The sequence below is a fragment of the Tauraco erythrolophus genome, chromosome 4, assembly GCF_009769465.1.
Source record: "Tauraco erythrolophus isolate bTauEry1 chromosome 4, bTauEry1.pri, whole genome shotgun sequence".
Classification (NCBI taxonomy): domain Eukaryota; kingdom Metazoa; phylum Chordata; class Aves; order Musophagiformes; family Musophagidae; genus Tauraco; species Tauraco erythrolophus.
The window spans coordinates 61036742-61057815 of NC_141468.1; the positions used below are offsets into that span (position 1 = coordinate 61036742).

Sequence of the window (21074 nt, forward strand, 5' to 3'; positions counted from 1 at the left end):
AGGGGCTGGGAGTACTTAGCATGTGCCTGTCTGCCTCTAGGAATTTGCAAGGCAACTTGAGGTTTTAAAAATATCTTTTTATTCCCCCTCCCCCTCTTTTCACAGGTCCTCAATTCTAGAACACAATGTCGCAAAGAGATGCAGATAAGTACCTTTATGTGGACAAAAACATCATTAATAACCCCTTGACTCAGGCTGACTGGGCAGCTAAGAAGCTGGTATGGGTTCCCTCAGAGAAGAATGGGTTTGAGGCAGCTAGCCTGAAGGAAGAAGTAGGAGATGAGGCCATCGTGGAACTGGCAGAGAATGGGAAGAAGGTGAAAGTAAATAAGGATGACATCCAGAAGATGAACCCTCCCAAATTCTCTAAAGTGGAAGATATGGCAGAGCTGACATGCCTGAATGAGGCTTCTGTGCTTCACAACTTGAAAGAGAGATACTACTCGGGACTGATCTATGTAAGTAATCATGTCTATTAGGGTAAGAGTTCTTGATTACATAGTATGTGAGCTTAGTGTAATCACTTTGCTTTTAAAATGTGTATGTTAACCTTTCGTTGCCCCAACATGCAACTCTCATGTGACTTAGCTTCTTCCCTCTACTTAAAATTTTTTCACTAAACTATGCCAATCCCCCTCTAGTTAATGTTGAAGCTTTCAAGGAATGCTGTGGTAAATCTGTCTTTAACATTTTAATGTCATCATTTGCAGGATGTTTTGAATGCCATTTAACTTTCTTTTAGCAAGAAGTGAGAGCAGTTGGAAAGTGGTAAACAGGGAGTCTGATCTGAACTGAACCAAATAATAAAACATAACCCTAATATACTGAACATCTGAATCTTTTTCCCACGTCTGAAGCTTCAGTGGGAAAGAATGCTAATACCAAGATTTTCATGTTACAAAAATTCTGGATCTTGGAGTGTCTTAGTAAAGAAGGCACATATATGCCTGCATGTGCTTACAGATGGAAAATACTTCATTTTCTTTCCACCACTGAACGGACAAAAGCAGAGATTCCTGCTTCTTATTGCTTTGGAAATGACAAAGATACCGTTTATGGGACCAACGAATGTACCCGATGAAGCATGCAGCAACTACTTCACTGAATACCAAAAGCAGTAAACGGGAAGGAGAACTTGGAACCTTGACTTAGTTCATCAGTTCCCTTCTGATTTTCCTCTTCATGTGGCCTCTGTTTAGCCAGCAGATGTTGGTTGTGATAGCCTCTGCTTCATTCTATGCCTGCAGTGCATTAATAAATGATTAAACACAGGGGTAATGTAAAATTTGGATGCAGTGGCTGGTTAAAACAGGAACTAGTGTTTCTTGGTTTATTTATTCTCAAACTAGCCTTTGCTTACAGAATTAAGATGAGACTGCCTGAGATGGAATCCTGAGAGATGTAGAAATGCTGGATGTTCAGTATTTTTATGCACTATGAAGTCTTCTTTACAATAGATCAGAAAATCTATTAAAATAAAAGGTATTAAAGAATAAATTTCATGTATAAGCATGTATATTAATACGATCCTTGAAGAAAGTCTGTCTAGATTCCCTCCCTCCCCCCCGGCCTCTTTTTGTTGCCAAAACACAAAAGCTGCCTCTCTTGTCATGTAGAGAAGATAACATAGGTAAAAACTCTTTTGCAATATCTGTCTGTTTTGGTGTGTTTTTTGTTTTGGTTTGGTTTTTTTTTTTGAATGCTTACTGCTTTGTCACACCTGAAGGGATATAGTCTTTTATGTAGTCATCTTATGTGGCAAGCTATAGATGATCTCTTTTGTCCTAACAGAGACTGGTGGTGTCTAAGACACCACGTAGCAGGAGGAATTCACCCTGGCTATCCATCTTGGGTAGAAACCTTTGTGAACGGTTGCCTTCTAAGTTAAGGAGCATGAACACACGCTAGGAACTCTGACTCTGGCTAGTGCTGTGACCACTGCTTCTCTGGAATGGCATGATGTCATATAGATGACTGTTGCAGAAATTATCAGAGAGCATCTGAAGGATGCAAAGCTGATATAAATTTAGTCTGACTCTCACCTTCTGATGTCAAAATTTTGAGACCTAACATGGTTGGAGGTTGATGCAGTTAATTATTCCGTGTAGTCAATAAGTCCTTTGACTACTGGTCAAAATCTATTCTCAGAGGGAAGAATCTTGGTATTCAGATAAAATAGGATATGCAACATCATGTATAACGTTTTTAGAACAGGAAACTTTGCTACATTATGTAATAAATTGTTGAAAATAATTCAACAACATCTCACTCTGTTGCACACTATGCAATGGACTGTTTCACATATCTTGCAAGACATCCTCTGAAATTTCAGACACGGTCTGCGACTGTAATAAATTCAGTTCTTCTAATTGGATTGTAAGAAGTATAAAAAAATCCCCACACGTTTTACCCAAGTAAACCTAGCCTAGTAGTGCTCTATTACAGAATCTGAGTCTTGCCAAAACCGTGTTGCTGTGCACTCGTGAAATGGACTGATCTCACCTGTCAGCAGTTCTCAGCAAGTCAGGAGATTAATGTGAAGGCTTAAAATACTTTCATTGGAGTGGCTGTTAGTTGATCATTAATCCTCTTGAAGAAAGAGAATACATGCAATGTATCTCTAGCATAAATGTCTTGGGAAAGATCATAAACACAATTTAGTTCTGCTCTTGTCCCTTCTCTCTTCTTTGCCAGCAGGGCTGTGCGTTTTTGTGGCTTTTTTATTTTCTTTTTTTTTAAAAACTTTTATTTTTCTGTCTACCCATCCTATAAAAGGAAGGGAAAATCTTATGTCTGGGGTAGACAAATTTTGAGCAGGGACTGTCAAATGTTTCAAGAACTAAGCGCTTGAGTCTGACACCAATTTGCTGTTTCTATGTGCTGATTGATTCTGCACTGAGGTGACTTGCTAATAGACTGGCTTTCATATTAACCCTTTCTTTTTGGAATGCCTTATTGGAAAATCATTTTTAACTTCTATGTTACTTATCTGAACTGCCTCGTTTGAGTGTGAAACTCAAAACTCAACCTTACATGTTCCAGTTATTTCATTGAAGTTAATGGTTGCTGGAAAATAAACTTTCTGATGCTGTGAGCTTTGTGCCATGCTGCAGATGGTCCTTTCAGCTCTTCAGAGCTAGTTTAGCATTTAGAAAAATAAAACTTGTTCCAGTTTGGCCCATGTGTCACTTCAAATAGTTAGCGAAAGGTAGTGCCAGAATTCTATTTTGAGATAGTAATGTCTGAAACAAAGTACAGATTTCTAAGCCAGCTATGCTTATAATAGATTAGCCTTTCAATTTGAGCCTTGGGTTCAGTTCAGGGATTTATGCATATAAGTCTTGTACATAAATAAGATGAATCATAGAATGGTTTGGGTTGGAAGGGACCTCAAAGATCATCTAGTTCCAACCCCCCCTGCCATGGGCAGGGAAATCCTCCACTACACCAGGTTGCCCAAAGCCTCATCCAACCTGGCCTTGAACACTTCCAGGGAATGGGGCATCTACAGCTTCTCTGGGCAACCTGTTCCAGTGCCTCACCACCCTCTTAAGTGAAAAATTTCTTCCTTATATCTAATCTAAATCTGCCCTCTTTCAGTTTCAAGCCATTGCCCCTTGTCCTATCACTAGATACCCTTGTAAAAACTCCCTGTCCAGCTTTCCTGTAGGCCCCCTTTAAGTACTGGAAGGCTGTGATAAGATCACCCCAGAGCCTTCTGTTCTCCAGGCTGAACAGCTCCAACTCTCTCAGCCTGTCTTCATAGGAGAGATGTTCCAGCCCTCGGATCATCTTTGTGGCCCTCCTCTGGACCTGCTCCAGCAGCTCCATGTTCTTCTTGTGTTGGGGACTCAGAGCTGAACACAGTATTCCAGGTGGGATCTCACGAGAACACAGCAGAGGGGGCTGCTGGCCATGCTTCTTTTGATGCAGCCCAGGACACGGTTGGCTTTCTGGGCTGCCAGTGCACATTGCCAGCTCATGTTGAGCTTCTCATTGACCAGCACTCCCAAGTCCTTTTCCTTAGGGCTGCTCTCAATCCATTCTTCGCCCAGTCTGTACTTGTGCGTGGGATTGCCCCGACCCATGTGCAGGACCTTGCACTTCGCCTTGTTGAACTTCATGAGGTTCTCATAGACCCATCTCTCCAGCCTGTCAAGGTCCCACTGGATGGCATGTCTTCCCTCCAGTGTGTCCACAACAGTGCACAACTTGGTGTCATCTGCAGACTTGCTGAGGGTGCACTCGATCCCACTGTCCATGTCTCCAAAAAAGATGTTAAATAGCACTGGCCCCAGTACTGACCACTGAGGAACACCACTCATCACAGGCCTCCATGTGGATATTGAACCATCCAGCCAATTCCTTATCCACCGAGTGGTCCAGCCGTCAGAACCATGTTTCTCCAGTTTAGAGACAAGGATGTTGTGTGGGACAGTATCAAATGCTTTAGACAAGTCCAGGTAGATGATGTCAGTTGCTTTTCCCTTAGCCATAAATGCTGTAACCTCATCATAGAAGGTCACAAAATTAGGCAGGATTTGCCCTTAGTGAAGCCATGTTGGCTGTCACCAATCACCTCTTTACTTTCCATGTGCCTTAGCATATTCGCCAGGAGGATCTGCTCCATGATCTTGCCAGGCACAGAGGTGAGACTGACTGGCCTGTAGTTCCCTGGGTCTTCTTTTTTCCCCTTTTTAAAGATGGGGGCTATGTTTCCCTTTTTCCAGTCTCTTCCAGACTCTTGTCTTCTCTGTGGTAAAGTTGGCAGCTTCTCCTCAGTACAATTCAGCTTGCTTCCTATGTAGCACTTTGTCAGCGTGCTTGACCAATAGTCGTGACATGGTGGTCTTGTTCAGTTGCGTATCCCACCCGTGATTAGTTGTCTCTCTTTATTAGACAAAAATATCACCTCACACATCTGTCTGAGATCATTATACTGCAAGGAAACTTTCTTTAGGTATTTCTCCTGGCAGCCAGAATGCTGGAAAGAAGGTGATGGCTTCTTCCTGCATACCTGCTTCATGGCTTCATCACTCTAATTGAAATGAGTGTCTTCCGTTTTCTAAACTGCTGCTCTCATTAGTAAGGCTGCTTCAGTCCAGCTTCAGACCTTTACACTTTTCTTGCTTGAAAAGCGACAATTCTAATTTGTCAGGAAATGTGGCCATAAAAAGTCACACAAATACAGACAAGAAAACTTTACATTCCTTGTGGAATATCGCCACAATACTCGCTACCACTTCTCTTTTGCTCTCACTTCTAATCCCCCAAAAGCAGCAAACAGGCATTTAGCTTTATTAACATCTTCAAAGGAGAGGCAGGTTCAGTCTGTGACAGGACTTACAGTTTGGTTGCAGAGGAGAACAGAGACTGTATAGGACATCTTCTTTTGATTGCTGCGTGTGTGTTGCTGCTGCCATGGGATTTGAGGCAAGATGGTCGCTAATGTGGACAGCTGGAACTGGCAGCGTAAAGCATTTTCGTTTACTTGTTTTCCAGTGCTCTGATAAAACAGCTTTTCTTCTAATAGTTCAGTTGACTCCAATGTCAATTATTTCCATGCTAGTATAAGGAAAAGGTGTATTGCATGTACTGTGAACATGCTACTCTTGAGTAGACTTCCTACTACCTATTGGTCCTACTCTGCCTTCCAGTGATGTAGTAAAGGTCAGGAAAGCATGACCCAGTCTTTCAGCTGCTATTGTGTGCTGTACAAGTACTCTGACATGATGGAGAACTAAGGCTGAGGCAAAAGGAACTAGCATTGCTCTGTTGATTTCTCCAAACTCCTTGAACTGATCCTTTCAAGCACTATTTCAAACCAAACCTGACTAGAATGTCCCACTGAAGCTTAGCTTCCTGGAACTTTAGAAGTCCTGTACAAAAAGGTTTTTAGCCAGCTTTCATAGTTTCCCATTTTGGAAAGAGATTTAGTATTTTCTGTAAGCTATTCAAATATTCCTCAAATATGAAGTAATAATAATAAAAAAAGTAGGTCTGGAAACATTTCCTGATAGTTTATACTGGGGTATGGAAAAGGAACCTTAAATACCTATAAAAAATTTTGCTCTCTGGGGGATATAGAGTGAAAGCTATATCTGAATCTGCTACATTAAGGTTTATCTAGCATGTAGAAAATTTGGATATAAGACTGTAAACTGTAGTAGATGCTATTTTCACCCTTCTGATCACTGTAGTCTAATCCCTACTTTTATCTAGCTAAAGAGGCTAAATCTGATTAAGTCCTCTCTGTGTGCATTGTGGAGAGCTCTTTACCACTCTGAAGCGCTCTTCATTGAGCAAACAATAGAAGAGATGGTAGCAGTAGAAACAAAAATGTGCCGAATGTACTCTTTTCTGGTAGCACTGCAAGTTGCTGTAGAAAGCTACTCCTCTCCAAATGTTTCAGACAGCTGCCTCTAAAATTGACTGTGATCTAGGGTAGCTCTAAACCCCAGGAGCAAAGCTTGGAATGCTATTCTTAGAATATCTAGGAAATATCTAAGAAGCCTCTGCTCCTCCAGTTCCCTTTGCAAGTAAAATGTTTGTTAGGTTTTGGGGTTTTTTTAGGTATTCAGATCTCAAAGATTATTATTTTTTTTAAGAAGCTTGATAATTTCACTAGAAGTATCTTGACAGTTGTCTTCCATTAGAACTGTAGAATTTGAGCCAGTGGAAACCAACTGAGAAATTGAGGTTTACTGTCACAGATCAATGAATTAACTGTTTGAGATGAACCAGAATTAAACTTTGGTAAATGTTACTGACTCTTTGAGCATGGAATACTTTAGAATTGTTTTCTATATTGACAGGTTCAAAATTATATTACATTAATGACCTTACAGTTTTGTATCTAGTTTTAGTTATACTTGCTACTAACATAAATCATGAAAGTGTTCAGGCTGGAAGGGTCTTTAGGAGGCCATCTAATTTGACTTCCTATTCAGAGCAGGGTCAACACTGAATTCAGCCTTGTCCAGTGGTCTTGAAAATCTCGTAAGGAGTACACTGGTCTTATTTTTCCATTAGTAACTCTTTTGACTTGAAGTTTGGTTATGTTGTAGTTGATCAATTACTGGATAAATCTATAGCAAACATGAGGTAGGACATAAAATGCATGTTTCTAGGAGTTGAGCACCTACCTTATATAATGAAGTGGACACTTGACTTCAATATAGGAACTTTGAAAGGAAGAAAAGCCAATCCTAGTGGACTGTTAACTAGCTAGGGAGCAGCCGATTTGGTATCAGTGTGACTTATGTATCAGTTGATGCTCTGTGCATACTTGGAAAGGTTGAGTACTAGTCAAGTTGATATGACTTAGCTGTTGCTCAGATTTCTAATATTGCTTAGTGGGATCACTGGAAGAAGCATTTAAAGGACTGGGGTTTTTTGTTTGTTTGTTTATTTGGTTTCCCAATAAATAAGTTGTTAAAAGGTGCAAGTATGCATAATTTTTAATTCCTGTGTTTATTTGCTGGGGTGTTTTCTTTCCAGACCTACTCAGGCTTGTTCTGCGTGGTAATCAATCCTTACAAGAACCTGCCCATATACTCAGAAGAAATAGTGGAGATGTACAAAGGCAAAAAGAGACATGAGATGCCCCCTCATATCTATGCCATCACAGACACAGCCTACAGGAGTATGATGCAAGGTGAGTGCTGACTGAGATAATGACTCTTGTTGAAATCACAAATCAAGATTGCAGTCAAAACACTGTAGGAGAACAACTCGCTGCTATCGATAGGCATCATTACTCCCTCTGTCCTTGCTTACAGACACCTGACATCTGCTTGGTACCAGCTCTTGTGTTCAGGTGAATAGCTTTCTCCTGCTCTAGTGGATTGAAGAACCTTACAAAGGATCTGACAAGAGCTAAACTTGACGTAAAGAACAGGCGGGTGTTGAATACATGGGCTTTAGAGAAGCAGGCAAGGAGAATGGAGATACTGAACTTCCCTCTCAGTGGTGAGGCTATGGAATGGTAGCTGTAGATGGGCAAGTATATGTATTGATTGATGGAGGCTTTTAACAAAAGTATTTTAAATCCAGTCATATAGTCTAGTTGGGTGAAACAAGCTTAGTATAACCTGCATTTTGAAGTGTGATGGTCAGTGGTAGTTTCACTGATCAAGAGCTGTTTGGTTACATTCTTGTTAAGAATAAAACTTTCTATCAGGCAATATTAAGTACATCTGTTGGCTTGTCATAGAATAGCAGAAAGCAAGCAGATTGACCTATTTTTCCCCGTGTATACAAATGAGAAGTAAAGAACCATATGTATTATCTGCTGCTTGTTTGTCACTTGAGGACTTTTAAATATGGAGATCTGAATGTCCTGTGCATATCTTCCCTTCTGAGAGGAGGTCTTTCACTGAGTCAGCTCGTGTTTGGGGAGCTTGGTGAGTGTTCAGGTGTGGAGGTGCTTTTCTTCCTGTTTGTAGCTGGGTTATATGAAGAAGCATGCTTTGTCAAGTTTAAAGGATATGATGGACATCTTGTTTTGGCATGGCTTGTATGAATTTGACTACTTTATTTTCTGATTACTAGCAACGGTTAAGGTGTTTGTCTCTCCTAGGTCTTGTCATTAGCCTCACTTTTTTTGAACAAAGGCCAGATATAATAAAATCATGCTTTAAAATTCTAATTAGACTTGGTCTTAAAGAGTTCTGCTTTTTCCCTGCCCTCACTATCACTTGCACTTTCAAGCATAGGAGGACTGTAACAAAGTGGTTGCCTATAGTGAAAAGGGAGCAAGAAAAACTCCTTTGCTTGCCTGAGGTGGTGTCTTGAAACAATCTTTGTGTGGAGAATGCTGAAAAAGGTTGCTGAAGTGTAGTGCCATGCAGAACAGAGTACATGGGAGACCTGACATGATGGATCAATTAAGCTGCATTGGTTGAAGCCGTGGGTGGGGAAGAGTGAGCCATACAGACACAGTGCAGTGGACTGGTGGCAGGGTACTGATAGCAATTTGTTGAAGATGTGGCAGCTCTTGAAGAAATACAGCTATACTACTGATGTGTTACTCTGGAAGGAATGCTGTATCCAGAAGGAAAAAAAATGATCTGGATCTGCAATGAAGAGCAAGGACAGATGCACCTATACTATACTATACATGGCAGCATATACTATACTATACATGGCAGCATATACTATACTATACATGGCAGCATATACTATACTATACTATACCTGGCAGCATGGTTGTCCGTAAACCTCTTATCACTGTTTTGCTTCCTTTTTTATTTCCTTTTCTCCCTTACCCACTCCTTGTCAGCTGAAATACCAACATATCTTTTCCTTAAACAAGCTATTGACTTAACCCTACTACAGTTATTGTCCCCTGAAAAGAAATGTCTTCTACATAGCATCAGGAACAGTTTATTTGGCATTGCTGTAAGGAGACTGAAGAAGTCATTTTCCCTCTGTAGACAACATGTGCATGCATCTTTTACTTCATCCCTGCCAGATATGCAGTATGTGGCAGTGGATATTCAGACAGCTACAATTCTGCAACAAGGGACAGGTGACCTTTCCTGATCTGGTAGTGGTTCAGAGCTGGTGATTAATCTACATGAATATTTCCTTTCATTTTCAAAAGAGAAGGAAGGTGTCTCCATCAGACTACTGCTCAAGTGATGTCTAAAACTCATAAATTCCAGACTTGAATTGCCTTGGTGCACAAAACTAAAGAATGCCAGCCCTGCCTCTGTTTTACTAGCATGGGAAAGTTGCTATGGACTCTGCGGGAGTGTTTACCTTTCCCAGAACAATTCTAGGTATGCAATATTCTCAGCAGTATTGACAATCCAGAGGTTTATCCCAGCTCTTCTTTGCCTGGTTTGAGATACCTTGTTGCTGACTTTTTGGAAAGCTTATTGAACGTGAATATCATTCCCAGTTAGGTTTTGAACTAGCCGGCTTTGACCTGTTTAACTAGGTTTGGAAAGATTTTTGTGTGAATGTTTTGTGCTAGGAAGAACCTTAGAGGTCGTTTTAGGGTTATTCACTGCCTTATTTCCTTATTGCAAAGGGTAACAGTAGCATTCCAGTGTCTTACTGGGAGTGAATGCGAGTAGGGTGTTGCAGTGTCTCCGGTCCTGGCTAGCCTCTAGGGCAACGGAAAGCAACATTCCTATTCCACTTTCTCAGTTTTGCTTAGTGGTGGGGGAGGCTTGGTGCAGCAGCCGGTGGTATGGCAGGAATCTGTACGGAGAATAGAAGATGAAAAGGTCTGGCGCTCCACAGGAGCCGGAGGCATTTAGGATTAGGCTGCCTTCCCTAGGTTACTTTCAGAGCCCTGAAGACTGGGAATCCTTCATGGTCTGGAGAAGGATTGCAAGCTGTTGACTCTGACTTCTGTCAGCATGGGGTGTAGTTATCTCTTAAGCTGACAGAGTGGAAAAGCCTTGCATGTTAATTGATTTGGACTCTTGATTTTTTTTTGTTGTTGTTGTTTTCTGTCAATTTATAATATTCTAATAAGCAGGCCATTCAAAGGGACATTCATCAGGAAAGGAATTTGAAAGGGAGAGGAAGATGAGATTTATTCCAACCTCTGCTAATCCAGAAACTATTTAACCCTTTTCAGGCATCTATGATGTGAATTTCATCCTCTTTTTTTGTCTACCCTGGTTGCTTCATTCATGAGTGTCATGTGGTATTTAAATATTCCAAGAAGTTAAATGGCTTTTTGTTAAATTTTACCAGAAGTATTTCCTTGAAGCAATAACAATAATGGAGGAAGTGTTCAAAGTGGGTTGTTGTTTTTTTTTTTTTGGTCTTTTCTCCCCTCCTTTTTCCAACCCAAACATTAAGACTCAGAAATGAGGTGAAACCGTTATTTTGCTTCATGGTACTTGAAGAGACTTCCTGTGTTTCAAGAGCAGAACTCTGAAAAAATTGTAACATTTTTGTTTTCGAAGAAAACAACCATTTGTCTTAATGTTTCTATTCCCTGGGTAACCTGGATTCCAGAAGCCTCAGGTCTAACTGCTTTCAGAAGTATTACTTTTCTAGTGCTGACGATTGAAGCATAGTACCTGCAAGTGGAATGGTGTCTTGAGCAAAGAAATCATTATTCTAATGCAGCAGATGTACACTGAAAGAGTACATTCTTTACCTCAATTCATAGTCTCCATGGAATCTATTTAGAAAAACATATTTTAAAGCTGTTAAACAGCACCTGTTTGTCTATTTGGAATGCATATAGGGAATTTTCTATGTCAAATACTAGAAATTTCATTGGAGCATGTTGACTGTTTTAATGTCAGTGTCTGAAACTTTTGTAATAGCTTAGATTAGTATGGTTATTCTCTTTTGCAAAGCTCAGCCTGCTCAACTAAGGGACAGGTAGGAGAGGGAATGGAAGCACATTGCTGACGAATGTACTCTATCTCCTTTCTCACCCAGATTCTCCACATAGTAGTGTAGGGCTCCTAATGGTTCACTGAAAAAAAGCCACTCAAAATCATTGTGCAGTGATTTAAAACCCTCCTTGACCTTGATGGATTAGTCTGCAGAGGAACCTGTGCAACCAGCACCTTGCTTGCATTTACTTGGGAGTTAGGTAGTTTATGGGCTTGATGTTTAAAAGAAAAAATTCTGAAGCATAGTAATTTCATTGTTTTTATTGGCCCTGTTACATTAAGGGAGGAAACGGTGTTAGCTGTTGTTAAGATAGATCACTTGCTGTTGTACATCTTCACATACACCTCAGGCCCAGTTGTCATTTTCACAAGAAGCAGTCCTCTAGAGCTTCTTCTATAGAACATGACCTTGAAGTGTTTTATTTGTAATTCTCTCATGTTTACATATTTCTTAAGATTCCGAGCTTGTAGAACACTTCTGTTTTAACTTTTGTCTCAAGTCTTCTTTCTCAGCTTGCTGCTTAGTATCGGTCTACTGTGCTGCACTGTAAATTGCAGTGTCCCAAATTTTCTATACAATATTTTCTGTGTGCTTCTCAATTCGGGGATACCTGATTGACAGAGCTGTTCAGATTATGTAGAGGCACAGATGGCCCTTTAAATTGCATGTAAAGGTCAAGTTCTGTTTCCACTAAACCTGAAAAAATATAGCCTGTGGTTTCACTAGTTTGTTTCCAAGATTTGTCCAAATTTCTGATGCAAAGAGCAATGTTAAGCTTGGGTACTAATTATGGAGGATGTTTATTTTGTGGTGTTTGTATACAAATGGCAAGAAAAGATGTATGTAGTTTCTCATTTTCTTCAGAAATTTTACATGCTTTGAATTACTTGAGATTTCTAAATGTAGCTCTGAAAATCTGTGTCTCGATGTGGTTTTCAATAGAACAAGAAGCTAAAAAAGTGTCTGGTTGCCCACTTGTTTTTCAGTAGTTACCACACCCTTTTTGCTTCATGCCTCTAAACCAGAGCAGGAGCTCTCTGGCAGTCACTTATGTAATGGCTCAGCCCTTGCTGTCAGTCTCCCTGCAGTTCATGGGCTGCCTGAGCTTTTGCAGGCTGTATACTAGTTTTTCTTTCCTGTCAGAACTTCATAAACATTTGTGTAACCTAAAATTACAGCCTAGCATGTTTTCCTGTTTTACTATCTCCAGCTTAAGTTAAGGAATGCTAGAGAAAGGGGTATGGGCTCTAGTCCAAAAATGCCTTGGGGAAATAAATATTTGCATTTGACCCAGTAGGATATATTTCATTTTTTGAAATGAAATGTACTTTCCTCCTCATGACTGTCCTCAAACTTGAGATAATACAAAGCTGAATCTTGGCACTCTAGTGTTCCTGCCAACTCCAGTGATTTTTCTCCTTTTTTGCATCTTGAAGCTCTGTTGTTGAGAGCTGTCTTGAATATGCTGTGTTTGTCCTTGATTTGATTTCCTTTTTTTTTCTTTTTTTGGTACTTGATGATAGGTTATTAGCCTTTTGAAACTTCTCTCTAATGCATTCCTTAAATGATAATGCCAAAGCAAGCTCTCAGGCTCTGTTCTGATGTTCCCCTGCAGTGTTTTTGATCTACTCAAACCAGCATGTAGGTTAAAGCACCACAGTGAACGTATTTGCTTAGATTTTATGCCAGCAGGGTTGTTCCCAGTAGCAAAGTGTGTCAGGCGCCTGGGGCTCCTCCTGTGTTAGAGCCCTGAGGGAAGGACACTGATTGTAAGATTATGTTGAGGTCAGAAGAGAAGTCTGAGGAGGGACCGAGCAACCGAAACTACTGCATGGTGGAAGCACTTAGATGCATTTAAGACTAATTCTTGCTTTAGGTCAACTCTCTAACGTGATCAGCCAGCCAGTTGCCTAAATTGGGCTACAGACGTTCACCGCGATGCTGGGGGAGCAGTATAGTAACGGAAACCTAGAGGGCCAGGCTGCTGGGTTCTGCCAGACAGCTGGGTGGTTAGGAGGTGGGTGGGTGGAAACATCTAGCTACGGTTAAGCTTTTAGCCTTAATGAGTCAGCTATAGGCAGGGGATTGCAAGCCAAGCCTTTGCCTTTCAGCTACACTTCCTCTTAGCTGGAGAGATGATGTCACCATTGTGTGAATGCTATATTACTTCTCCTTTTATGGAGATGAACAGGCTTGAAACTGGAGTCACTCATGCAGAGGAAGTGGGTGATAAAGGCCTGCTAGGATGTTCTGTAACTGAGATGTGGAGCTTAAATTGCACGTTCTCTTCTAGCCTCCCAACCTCCTCCTTCTCCTGTCACCAAACATCTGAAAACAAAATTCAGGAGTTTGGGGCTCTATTAATTTATCTATTATGCCAATATATTTGACCACAGCAGTTCATCAATCATTCAAATTTGTTGTTTTGCAGTGGAATATTTGGCTGAGGACTTCTTATGTACAAGAGGTCTCTCTTGTGAAAACAAATTTTGGTTTAATTAAGTTTTTAAATATGCTGAATGTCCTAGCAGCAGTCTAAAATGAGGTCTTTTATTTTGGGGCTGAAAAAAGTCAAGAATGTGTTAGATATTGTGGGTTTTTTATTAATAGTAAAATTAATCTACTGATCTTATTATACCATACTGCTGTATAGCTTAAATTTGAAGGATGTTTTACTTCCTGAATTTCTGAATTCTTGAGGCTGCTGCTGCTTCAATACTATGGTGATGAGAGCTAAAGAAGAGCCTAGATAAAAAGCTTTCTTTGCCAGCTGGTCTGAAATACAGAACTGTTGCTATAATTAACTAATGAGTTGTTTTTCTGGATTGTTTTTAATAAGTGACTCTGTTTAGGATTGAAAAGCAGATGCAGATTTCTTTTAATCAGGCGTTTCTTGATTGTGTTATTATAAGCAACTGAGTTTATGGTACCCAGCACATTCTCTTTTGCTGAGTAGGTTGCTTGCACAACTGACAATGGAGTAAAGGCAAGTGCTGACTGAAGTTGTGCAGTACGCCCATGTCAAATGATCCTTTTGGGGGAAAAAAAGGTGGAGGTGGCCGCTTGTCTGGACAACTGAAGTCTGATTCGTGATGGCACAAGTCAGTATTGTATGGAGAATGAATATTGGCATTTAAAGCAATTCTTAATTGTAAGTGTGTCTGAGAGTTGTGCTTTTGTATGCATTAGCTCTTTGGCCCTTCGGTCAGCTCCAGTTTCCTGTTGCTCAACGCATTATTGGAGTTGTCTGTCTGTACACAATTAGAAGAATTCCAGCTATCCCAATGACTGCTGCTTTGCAGTCCTGGGAAAGAATTTCCCCCGGATTGCCAACAGGAATGTTGCCTTTTATGGCAGTGTCTGCAGGCCGCCGGTGGCTTGCCCGCACTCGCAGGTACGTTCCTGCTGGCTGAAAGCAGAGGTGACTAACGCAGCTGCACAGGCCACCAGGAAGGTATGTTGGGGGAGGAAAACGTAGTGCCGAGAGGGTTTTGAGCACTGTCTGTGACTTTTCCTGCCTGAGCACCTTTCAACACCTTTCTCTATATTAAGGCACGGAAAAAACCTTCTGCTTGCTTGTTTGGGACTTCCTCGGGTCACTCCAGGGTGCTGTTGCTACCTTGCCTCATTGGAATGAGGCTCGAAAAGAGCTGCTCAGCTAAGTACAACAAAACTTGTCGTGATCAAAAAGCATTCAAGGCCATGGAGCTTCTGAGTATTATCTGATGTTGCTGATCTTTTTCTGTTGGGCAGTTGTTTTATCTGTCTGCTTACCAATGTTTCTTTTCCTGGAATAAGGATCCTCTCCTGGAGAAGAGGGAAGGCAGGCACTTTTCAAGTGCTTAGGGCTCCATTGCCTATATGAGGAGCCTCAGCTCACAATTCCAGTGGTAGAGTCGACTACTGGGAGTAAGGAGCACCTTCATTAGGGTTATCTTTTTTTTTTCTTCCCCATCTCTCTCAAATTGGCTTCTTAGAAGAGCCTCTATAGTACCTGAATGCAAGTATAACCTCCTCTTGGACAAGTGGGCTGCTTGTTTATAGTCAAGCTTTTGAAAGCCAGATGTTATTCAGAGGCACAATCTTTTCCTTTTGCATAGCTGCTTTGTGATAGAGAATTGCACCCAGGTGTCGCACTACCGAAGAATACATTTCCTTAGGCAATCCATAAATGAGTCATTAGTTACTCCCCTGATCCACCCTCAAAGTGCCCAGTCACGCAGAGGGCTGGCGTGTGCCTGCTGAGCCCTTGACCCACTGGGAACCTTGAATGGGTGAGGCCTTCGGAGCTGGCTAACATCTACTCTTTGCCTGACTCTCCGCAAACAGGGTGCGTATCTTGAATGCAATGAATAAAATTCAGCGCTTGAAAAAACGAATATGCAATGCTAATAAAGCTGCAGCATCTAGTTTTGAATGCTTAAGAGTTTTCTGGGCCACAACCATTTGAGTGATGGTTTTCTTCTGCTTCCTTTCTTCCAGTCTTAGGGTTGATCGGCTTTTTCTGAGAACAGTATTAACCGGAATAAAGCAGATTATTTTCCTCTAAATTTTTGTGTTCATCTTCATACAGTTTCCAGTAAAGAAGCTTAAGAGCAGGAGTTGCCTATCTGTAGTGTGTGAACCTAACATTTCCATTAATAGTTTCAGAATAATTTAAGATGATAGAATCTAAAATTTGGTAGGTTTACCTGCTTCCCTTATTCCATGAAAATGTGTCCAAAGGCTAGATACACCTCTGTCTTTATAAACTGGGTTTATAGGAGATTTTTCTTGACGAATATGATATTCATGACATTAGGACTGAAATACTTAAACTCACTTGCAGCAGCAGTGTTTGAGGGTATAGAAAGTGGTTTCAAGTACTTCAACTCTATCTGATTATAAAGCCTTCCCTAGTTACAGCTCAATCTCTTTATCTTGCACAAACCAACCTGAATGGTGACTCAGTTATATTGTCTGCGTACTCTCTGGTGGGGAGAGTACTGAGTGTACTTGGGTTCTCTAAGCTCTGCTGGAGAAAGGAATAGAACCAGTACCTAAAATATGGAGAGTCACATCCATAAATGTACTGATGAATGTTACCAATTGCTGAAATAATTTATTAGAGCAATCCAGTGAATTGTATACTCTCATGGATGTTTGAGGCTCTTTAGAGATTAGACCTCAGTCCAACGGAGAACTGGAGCTCAGGGTGGAAAAGGGAAAAAATGACAGTAACTGAATGAAATCTAATTGCTGTGTTACTGAGGTTCTCAGACTGGATGATCTGATAGTCCTTGGGTCTTGATCTTAAGGAAAAAAAACACCCTAAAATCAAACAAAACCAAAGAACCACAGCTAAATGGATAACCTACAAACTAATGGGGATTTTGAGTTTGGTGGCAGTCTTTTTTGTGAGTGCCTCGATAGCTCTTTTGAACTGTGAATGACTTGCTGTGCCCAAGTCTGTTCCATGTCAGAACAGGTCTCGCTGTCCCTGTGATGACTACAAGCTACTAAGGCTGTTGTGATGTAGACGTGGGCACTCTCCAGTCTGCCCAGTGCTCCCAGCTGGTTCCTGGTGCAATGGGGGAGGAATTGGATGTAGACTTGGGGGGGACAGTGGGGCACAGGGTGGAGGAAAGGAGGAAAGGTGAAACCAAGGCAGAAGCAGGGGAGTATGTTCACACAGAAGTGGTGAAGGAGCAGTGGGGTGAAAGTGGAAGGACTAGTCAGGACTGCGTATGAGGAAGTGGAATCGTAGGTGAAAGCCGAAAGGAGATTAAAGATGTGGAAGAAGATAGTGGTGGATAGGCTGGGTGAAGTAAGTTCTGTAAATGGAAATATATTATCATCCATAGTTAGGAATTGAACACTGAAATTACTATGTCTGCTGGTATGTCAGCATGAAAAAGAAAAGGTTTCTACTGTTACTAGCTGCTTTGTAAGTACAGTAGGGGATGGTGCCACAAACAAATCAGCTGTATAGGACCTAAGCTGCTGCTCAGCGTTGTAGTTTTCAAGTCCATCTTGTACAAAATAAGTAACAAAAATTTCTCACTGAGCTTCCAGTGTTTGTTTTGGAGGTGAAAGCCTCTATTTGATGTGAGTTTTTGGCACTTTGGGATTTGTTAATGGTTCCTGTCCCACTTACCCCCTCCCCCTTCCATATCCACTGCTCTGCTGATATCTTTTCTAAGGCAGTATGGGCTGAATATAACAGGGGGGAGGGAGCTGAGGAACAAGTGGATGTACATCAGACTGTAGCCCTGTGGTAAAGAAGCATTCGGTGGGAGACTTCTGTATTGTTTGTAGAAAAATTGTAATGCAAACAGTATTCATTCTGGATGGAGAAAACTAAATTGCTATGGTGCCATTATACTTTGGCATATGGTGGGATTGCTGGAGAAGGGGTTACCTGGCCGTGTTTCTGAAGATACTTGTCAGAGTTTACTAGTTCCTGGTTTTGCCTGATTTCATGCTGTCACAGAAATTTAATTTTAGTGTCTTAATCTGATTACTTTTTTAAAAATTTTATTCTAGATCGGGAAGATCAGTCCATCCTTTGCACGTGAGTATTTACAGTTGTCAGCTTGTCTAAATGTCAAATTTTGTGGGTTTTAATTCTTGTGAGGAGGGAGGACTCCATTGATTTTAAGTGCTGGGGGTGGGCTCAGTAAATCAGGTAATAATGGAGAGTCAAGGAAGGTCCCACTGCAGTTCCTCCAGTATATATCTAATCCTTTCTGCAGAATAATTTTCATAAGAAGTGGAGGAAGAAGGAAGGTTTTGAAACAGCCCTTGTGCTCTAACTACTAAAGAAATACAGCTTTGTCAACAGAAAAAGCTTGGAGAAGTCCTTCAGATTTGATGCAGCTGTTATGTTTAAGTACATCCATAGTGATAAGGCTGATAGAGTTACAGATACTCTTGATGCAGCAGTTTCTCTTCTAGACACAGCAAAACCGGTTGACCCTCAGTTCTGCTTACAGAATTGATATGTATGTTCTTGCAGTCAGCAGGCTTCCTTTTAAAAGATTCATTTCGTTAGCTTTCACCCCTACCTTTGCAGCAGCCTCTGAATTACTCCTCAGCCACCTGGCAATCTTCGTATCCAAGTGACTAGAAAGCATAGTTCTGTGTTGCCTTTTCCGTGCATGCGTACGGAACCCGCACCCAGCAGCAAACTGGCTGAGGGCTGGCCTGCAGTCCAGCCACACTGCTACCGCTTGCCAGTACAACTTGTTTTCTCTTGATCTTGAGAGAGGTGCTGCGGTGGCCAGAATGCAGTTAAGGAGCTCTGTAGACCTTTTGGTGTTAGAAACGTGAATATATCCCGCTACGTCTTGTTTGTGAATGAACAGCAGATTTTCTTTGCAGAGGTGAATCGGGAGCTGGTAAGACAGAGAACACCAAGAAGGTCATTCAGTATCTGGCTCATGTTGCTTCCTCACACAAGTCTAAAAAAGACCAGGTAAGACCTGTGTTTAATGATGCTTTATTGCTGTGCTGACTTTGGAAAATAAATATATGTTGGCTGATGTTGGTAAAAGCCATATTGCTCCATAAAAGCCTAGATACTAATATCTATCAGGGGACTGAGGAGGACAGTGAACTATGAAACAATAAACATTTGTCAAAAATTGCAAGCCTAACATTATTCTAAGTCATAACTCCTTTGAATTCAGTGGACCTACAGTGGGGATAAACTCATCCACAACCTCTTGGATTCATTGGCAAGTGCATGGGCAAGAGATGCTATAAATGAAGCATCACCTGTACTGATCTTCTCACGCGGATGTATTGCTTATAACCAGTCTAGGCAGTTTAAAACTGATCCTTCTGTGGAGGAGTTATCTCCTTTCTTCTGTACCTTTATAGATTAGGACTGGCTGTTATATATGCACCATCTCAAAACTGGATAATACAGTGATAGGCTAGTGGACATCAGCTGAAAACTTTGAAATCATAGGAAAACATTAAAAGGGTGGAAAACAGCCAAGTGTTAGCAGCACGTGAAATGAGGGTGGTGGTGATGGTGGGAGGACTTTAAAGATGTCTCACTTATATTTTTTTCCCCCTCCCTCTCCCCCGATGGACTATTGCCGAATTCGTCAGTTGTATCCTCGTAGGTGAGCTGCACGTTTACTGCACGTTCTGCACCAGGAATGCGTTTTCTGTCCCATTGTGTGATTTTTTTGAGCAGCTTTTCACTCCACACCAATATCACTTTCTGCAGCTAAACCAAATCCATAGACAATTCACAATTTTATTTTTTTTTGTGTGTGGTGCACAGTAATCTTTTTGTGAGGATGTTCAATCGGAGACTAAAGTAATATCAAGAATACTTGTGTTCTGTGCTCAATACTAGTTTGCACTTAAGGTTTTTCTTGCAGGATTTTCACAGATACACCATTTGAGAAGTATTCTTCCAGAGCAAAAGGACCGGACCAAGCTTTGCTAGAACCATAAGCATCTAGTGTTGCATGGTGTTCTTAGTAAGATAAGTGTAGTTAGATATTTAGCTTTCTATTCCCTGCAGTGAGATGTGGCTGCAGGTTGCAAAGAAAGATTGGAGGGAAGGCTGCCCTGCAGACAGGGTGTTGTTCCAGAATTGTGAGCTTGTTAGCCAGAGTTGAATACGTTGGAAATGTTCACTGGTGAGCTGTGCAGTGAAAGCCAGATGCCAAATGTGTCTGCTATATCTCTACAGAAGAGTTTTCCCATAGTAGCTTAACGTGTGGGCATGTCTTAGGTGTGTAGAGTATATGAATAAGAAGGCACCTCTGCACACAGACATACTATGTGTGTGCACACATAGTAATGAGTAACTTCTGGAATCCAACTAAAACAAAAATTTTAGTGCCAAAGTTTCAGACACGTGAAGGCTTTTTCCGTGGTCTGTCAGTAGCTGTATTTAGAAACATTCTCCTTTTTTCTTTTTCTTTTTTTAAGTGTGGAAAATAGAATCATGGGATTGAGTTAAGTATTCTTCCACTGCTTATCCTTGAGCAACCACTGAAGCAGGACAGGCAGTCTGCTTAGGAGAATAAAACAGTCCTAAGTTGGGTGATCGCCCAAGTTTGACACTTTTTTTTTTATTCCTCACTCCTCGCCTGGCCTGTAAGTTTTAATTCTTCAGAAAAGTCCTGCAGCTTGTGTTTTGCTCCAGTTGAGCAACTAAACAGTAGCACTGGCCTTACCAGAGAGGATTTAGAACTAGAGTCTTTGAATGTTAATTGGTAATGAGTGCTCTATGCAACAATTCTTTACAAACCTTAAACTGGGAACTAGATTATGAGGTTTTATGAAGATGAATACATTAAATTTTTTGAGGATCTCAGGTATACTGGTCATGGCAGATTTATTCTTTAGGGTCGAGTGTGATCGTGTTGAACCTTTGTGCTGCAAGACTAAGGCACAGAACTTAACCAGTGATAACATAGAAAGCAGCGGTGCTTTTATCTACCAGAAAGGTTTCTTGATGGTATCCTATTAGAAGTTTTGGATGTAAACCCATTTTTCCAAGTATCAGAGCAAAATCAGATTTATAAAACATATACTTCAACTCTAGCTCTGTTGTTTTAGAGGTAGTGACAGCTTCCACCAATCCCAGTGCATTAGTATATTCAGCTAAATAGCTTCTAGCTGCATGGTGTGACTACTAAGCACATTAAGGCTGCTTTTGGGGCCTACTGGATCTAATTATATAAAGG

At 41.0% G+C, this 21074-nt stretch overlaps 1 protein-coding gene across 1 annotated transcript in view; it reads left to right on the forward strand.

The window, feature by feature from the left end:
* The window catches only part of MYH9 (myosin heavy chain 9), a 74147-nt gene that overhangs the window by 15639 nt on the left and 37434 nt on the right, over positions 1 to 21074 (forward strand). Inside the window, exons 2-5 of the mRNA XM_086611097.1 lie at positions 106 to 458; positions 7501 to 7657; positions 17902 to 17929; positions 18739 to 18832. Of these exons, the coding sequence (XP_086467223.1) occupies positions 126 to 458; positions 7501 to 7657; positions 17902 to 17929; positions 18739 to 18832 (612 nt within the window). The 5' untranslated portion in view covers positions 106 to 125. The remainder of the gene's footprint in view (positions 1 to 105; positions 459 to 7500; positions 7658 to 17901; positions 17930 to 18738; positions 18833 to 21074) is intronic.